General features: G+C 38.6%; 1 protein-coding gene across 1 annotated transcript; it reads left to right on the top strand.

Moving 5' to 3' along the window:
• The first annotated feature begins 3,906 nt into the window (after positions 1 to 3,906).
• On the top strand, positions 3,907 to 5,100 carry LOC106753033 (uncharacterized mitochondrial protein AtMg00810-like). Its single transcript, XM_014634813.1, has one exon. It carries the CDS (start codon positions 3,907 to 3,909, stop codon positions 5,098 to 5,100), a length of 1,194 nt encoding a protein of 397 aa, XP_014490299.1.
• Positions 5,101 to 5,433: the final 333 nt, after the last annotated feature.

The raw sequence follows: 5,433 nt of genomic DNA, 5'->3' as shown, positions 1-5,433 counted from the left end.
AATCAAGATCTACAACCAAGCTGCTGGATTCTTCCTTTTGGTTATGGGCCGTGTTGAACGTGTGCATGGTGGTAGCTGTTGTACGTGAATCACGAGCTGAACACACCTAGCTGCTGCACTGCTGCCAATTCTTCTCTTCAACGTGCTGGACCGAAGCAGCTGTTGCTGTCTTTGGGCCGAAGTGTTGCTGTTTCTGTGAGCTGCACCTCCATTTGCTTTTGGCTTGTGTATTGACTGCAGCTGAAGGCTGGACGAGAGTGTTGTGTGCAAGGAGAGAGATGATGCTTGGGCCGTGATGCTTTCAGCTTTTCTTTAACTGCACCGTAAGCTACTCAAGCTGGACTGCAGCTTTCGTGGGCCGTGTCTTGAAGATGTGTTGCTGGATGTGATTTTATGTGGGCCATGATGCTTCCAAGTTGCTGCAACGCGGAGTATGAAGCCCGTGAGTGTAGCTGTTTTGGATGCTGCAGAATGCAATTCGTTGATGGGCCATGTGAAGCTAGATGTTGCAACCACGTGCTGCTGTCAGCAGAAGCTGGGCCGTGAGGTGATTTTATGTGGGTCATGAATAGATTTGGATGTGCAGCAGGGTGCTGGATGAAGGTTGTTTCCGTGTGCAGTGTGATAGCCTTGGGCCGATTGAAGCTGGATACTCCGCTGGACGTTTCCATCTGCACCTCTTCAAGAAGCTGCTGCACGTTGCTTGCTGCACCCAATTTTCCAATGCTGGTCTCCTCTTTTTAAGGCCCGAAGCTGCAGCGTGAATGCTCCTCTAGACGTGTGTCAATGTGGGCCGTGAGGTTGTTGCATGGCATGAAGGTGCAACTGCTACGTGGAGTGCTGCAACCAAAACGTGGTGCTGTCCAAAACGTGAAGGAGGTTGCAGCTTGCTTCTTTCTTTTTAATTCCAACCGGTGCCTCAAGATGCTGCTGCTAAGTGGACGTGAAATGGCTTTGGGCCGTGGAGTTGCCACTTGGGCCGTGAAGGCTGGAAACCTCTGGAGGTGCAAAGTTAACGTGGGCTGCTGAACTTCCTCAAAGAAAAGCCAAAATGCTTCTCCAAAAATTGCTTTAGTGACAGCAACTTCTTTTTCTATATGCCACCCCCATTTTCCGTTAAAGCACCCCTATCCATAAGCTCAAAGGATAAAATTTCCAAATTGCTCTTCTTTTTGTGTACAATTCTTTTGAGAAGAGTCTTGAATTGTGTGACAACTCTCAATATGTCCCAAATTATATTTCCAAAATTTTCCCTGAAAATAATAATGCAAATAATTAGCTCAGAAAATTCAAATTAATTAAAATTCGAATTTCCGGTCAAATTAAGCACAATTAGGAAAAACGGGAAAATACCGGACAATTAAGCACAATTCCTTGATTAAATTCAGTACAATAAACTAAGTGCAGTCAATAAAATATCGACTCATCACACAGTGTTTGAATTTTTTGATCTCTACACTCTTTATGTTCTAGTCGACTATATTTGCTAGGCAGTCAACTACGTTTTTCCGCTGCATTACATTTTCAATAACTTGCATTTCAAGGAAATATCAAATGCTTTGAATTTTTCATACCAAGATTGCGAAAACATTTTAATTTTGAATCAACACCAATTCACCCCCCCCCCTCTTGGTGTAAAAATAAACCTACCTGTTTCATAACAATTGGCACCAGAGCTGGTTTTCATAAGATATTTGAAAATTCAGTCGACTCTGTTTTTATTCCATTCGACTGTAAAACCTGGGGATGGCTTCTGTTTCGCATTCAAAAAAAAGCTTATGATTTTAGAATTGATATTGCATCTGCTCCTTGTAATTTCAAGTTTAAATTTGTAACTGATGGATTCTTTGAAAACTTTGAAACAAGTAACTTGGAATGCAAGATAACCAATGATGAAGAATCATGTTCAAAAATGCAGAAGACAACCTTGTTAAGAAGCAAGTTTACAAAGTTCTTGAAAAAGATGAATAATTAAGATCATTTTGCTGATGCCAAGAAAGCCGAGAAGGAAGAAGAACTGATCATGATGGTAAAATCCAGAATAGTCAAACCCGATCTGGAACAACATTTCAAAAGTCCTACATGGTATCTTGACAGCGGGTGTTCGAGACCTATGACTGGAGATCCTACAAAATTCTTAGAAATTTCATATAAAGTTGCTGGTCATGTCACATATGGTGATAACAACAAAGGAAGAATTATAGGTATAGGTAAAATAAAAACTCCTTCATCTTATAAAATTAAAAATGTTTTGCTTGTTGAAGGGTTAAAGCACAATTTGCTCAGCATCAGTCAGCTATGCTACAAGGGATTGAAGATCACTTTTGAACCCAAATACTGTCTGATCAGCAATGGAACAACAAATGAGTTACTACTTGTGGGAAAAAGGGTGAAAAATATCTACTTAATCGACTTTACAGATAATGCATTCGAATCCATTGTATGCCTGATGACCACAGAAGAAGATGTATGGCTATGCCACAAGAGATTGGCTCACATTAGTATGAGTCAATTAAATAAGCTTGTCTCTAAGAAAATGGTAAATGGCTTGCCTAAGATTCAGTTCAAAACTGACAGGCTATGTGATGCTTGTCAAAAGGGAAAGTTAACCAAACAACCATTCAAGAGTAAAAGTGAAATGTCAACAAAAAGACCTCTGCAGTTGCTTCACATGGATCTATTTGGACCATCCAAAGGAAAGAGTCTTGGAGGTAATTCATACGGGCTAGTTATTGTGGATGACTATTCAAGATATACTTGGACCTTCTTCATTGAAGCTAAAAAGGATGCACTTAAAGTCTTCAAACGATTTACTGCTGCCATTCAGAACGATATGGATCTTAAGATCAAGGTTATCCGAAGAGACCATGGAGGAGAATTTCAAAATAAGAATTTTGATGAATATTTGGCCGAAATGGGAATTACTCATAACTTCTCAGCACCCAGAACACCACAACAAAATGGAGTGGTGGAAAGGAAAAATAGAGCACTTGAAGAATTGGCAAGATCAATGTTGAATGATAGGGATATGCCAAAGTATTTTTGGACAGACGCGGTGAGCACAGCTTGTTATGTACTGAATAGGACAATCATCAGGTCTATACTGAAATTGACACCATATGAATTGCTGAAAGGAAGAAAACCAAATATTTCACACCTGAGAATATTTGGAAGCAAGTGTTTTGTATTGAATAATGGCAAAGAAAATCTTGGGAAATTTGATTCCAAAGCTGACGAAGCAATCTTTATAGGGTATTCCCTGAACAGCAAGGCATATTGGGTATATAATAAGAGAACTATGAATGTGGAGGAGTCAATTCATGTTGCATTTGATGAGTTTATGATGACTCCAAATCATTCTAAACAAGTCATGAATTCTGCTGAAGAAGATGAGAACACAGCAGATGAAGAAGACCCTGAAGAAGCTACTGAGAAAGAAGATGAGGCAGAGCAAGTCGAATCTCCTAAAGCTGAGTCGATTAAAACATGGAAAGTACCAAGAAATGTCTCAGCTGAGAATGTGATTGGTGACATGTCAAGAGGAGTATCCACAAGGAGACAACTAAACTAGTACTGCATGAACGTTGCCTTTGTGTCCAAAATTGAACCCAAGAAAGTTGAGGAAGCATTGAGTGATGAAAATTGGATGATTGCAATGCAAGAGGAACTGAATTAGTTCACAAGGAACAATGTGTGGGAACTGGTACCTCGAAAACCTGATCTACAAGTAATTGGTACAAAATGGGTTTTCTGCAACAAGATGGATGATTCAGGGGAAATTAAAAGAACAAGGCAAGGTTAGTTGCAAAAGGCTACTGTCAAGAAGAAGGAATCGACTATGATGAGACATATGCTCCGGTAGCAAGATTAGAAGCTATTAGAATACTTCTAGCAATTGCGTCCACAATGAAATTCAAGCTCTATCAAATGGATGTGAAAAGTGGCTTTTTAAATGGATATATTAAGGAAGAAGTATATGTTGAGCAGCCACCTGGTTTCGAAGACTTTGAATACCCTAGTCATGTATACAAACTGAAGAAAGCCTTATACGGATTAAAGCAAGCACCACGGTCATGGTATGAAAGATTAAGTGAATTTCTTGTAAAGAAAGGATACTCAAGAGGAAAAATTGATTCCACCCTTTTCATCAAAAGCTCAAATAAGGATAAACTTTATGTACAAATTTATGTTGATGATATTATCTTTGGTTCCACTAATTCTATGTTGTGCAAAGAATTTTCAAAGGTTATGCAGGAAGAATTTGAGATGTCCATGATGGGAGAGCTAACATACTTCCTTGGTCTGCAAGTGAAACAAACCATAGATGGCATATTCATTCATCAGTCAAAATACTGCAATGATCTGTTGAAAAGATTTCAGATGCTGGACTGCAAAGATGCTACTACTCCAATGGCTACTAACTACTACTTGGATCTAGACGAGACTAGTAAAAGTGTTGATCAAAAAATGTATCGAGGTATGATCGGATCATTACTTTATCTTACTGTCAGTAGGACTGACATCATGCATAGCCTTTGTCTCTATGCTAGATTTCAATCTGATCCTAAAGAGTCACATCTCACAGTTGTTAAAAGAATTTTAAAGTACCTCAAAGGTACTAAAAATCTTGGTCTGTGGTATCCAAATGGAACAAATATGTTTCTAACCGGGTATAGTGATTCAAATTTTGGTGGTTGTAAATTGGACAGGAAAAGTACTAGTGGAACATGTCATTTACTAGGTTCATCTTTAATCTCTTGGAACTCGAAGAAACAGGCTTATGTGGCTCTGTCCACCACAGAAGCGGAGTACATAGCAGCGGGAAGTTGTTGTGCACAGTCTCTTTGGATAAAGAGTCAATTAGAGGCTTATGGCATTAGGATAGACAACATTCCTTTGAAGTGTGATAGTACTAGTGCTATAAATTTGACTAAGAATCCAATCTTGCACTCAAAAACTAAGCATATTGAGATAAGACATCATTTCATTAGAGATCACATAAACAGGGGTGAAATCAAAATTGAATATGTTGATACACTACATCAGTGGGCTGATATCTTTACAAAACCTCTGAATAAAGAAAGGTTTTTTACGATTTGAAATGAATTGGGGATTCTATATGATAATAGTGTAAAATGATCTATTCGACTTTGTTCTGATTGAAGTCAACTATGCTTGAACTGTCATGCATCTACATACATTGACTTCTGTTTTGATACTATTTTATTCTTGCTTAACCACTATGCTTCATCTGGAAAAGGCTTTTTGAAAGGTTTTGCAGGAAGGACATTGCATTGAAGATTTACATCTAGAATTCAACAACTACAAAGCAATGCATTCGACTGATGATTCAATGCATTCGACTGCATCTATATGGGTTAACAATTCCAATTTTGGAATTTGATTTTATCTTTACTGTTTGCTTAAATCATC

Source organism: Vigna radiata, unplaced genomic scaffold, assembly GCF_000741045.1.
Source record: "Vigna radiata var. radiata cultivar VC1973A unplaced genomic scaffold, Vradiata_ver6 scaffold_95, whole genome shotgun sequence".
Lineage (NCBI taxonomy): Eukaryota > Viridiplantae > Streptophyta > Magnoliopsida > Fabales > Fabaceae > Vigna > Vigna radiata.
The sequence above is the reverse complement of the archived record's forward strand: the minus strand, read 5'-3'. Positions and strand labels throughout refer to the sequence as shown.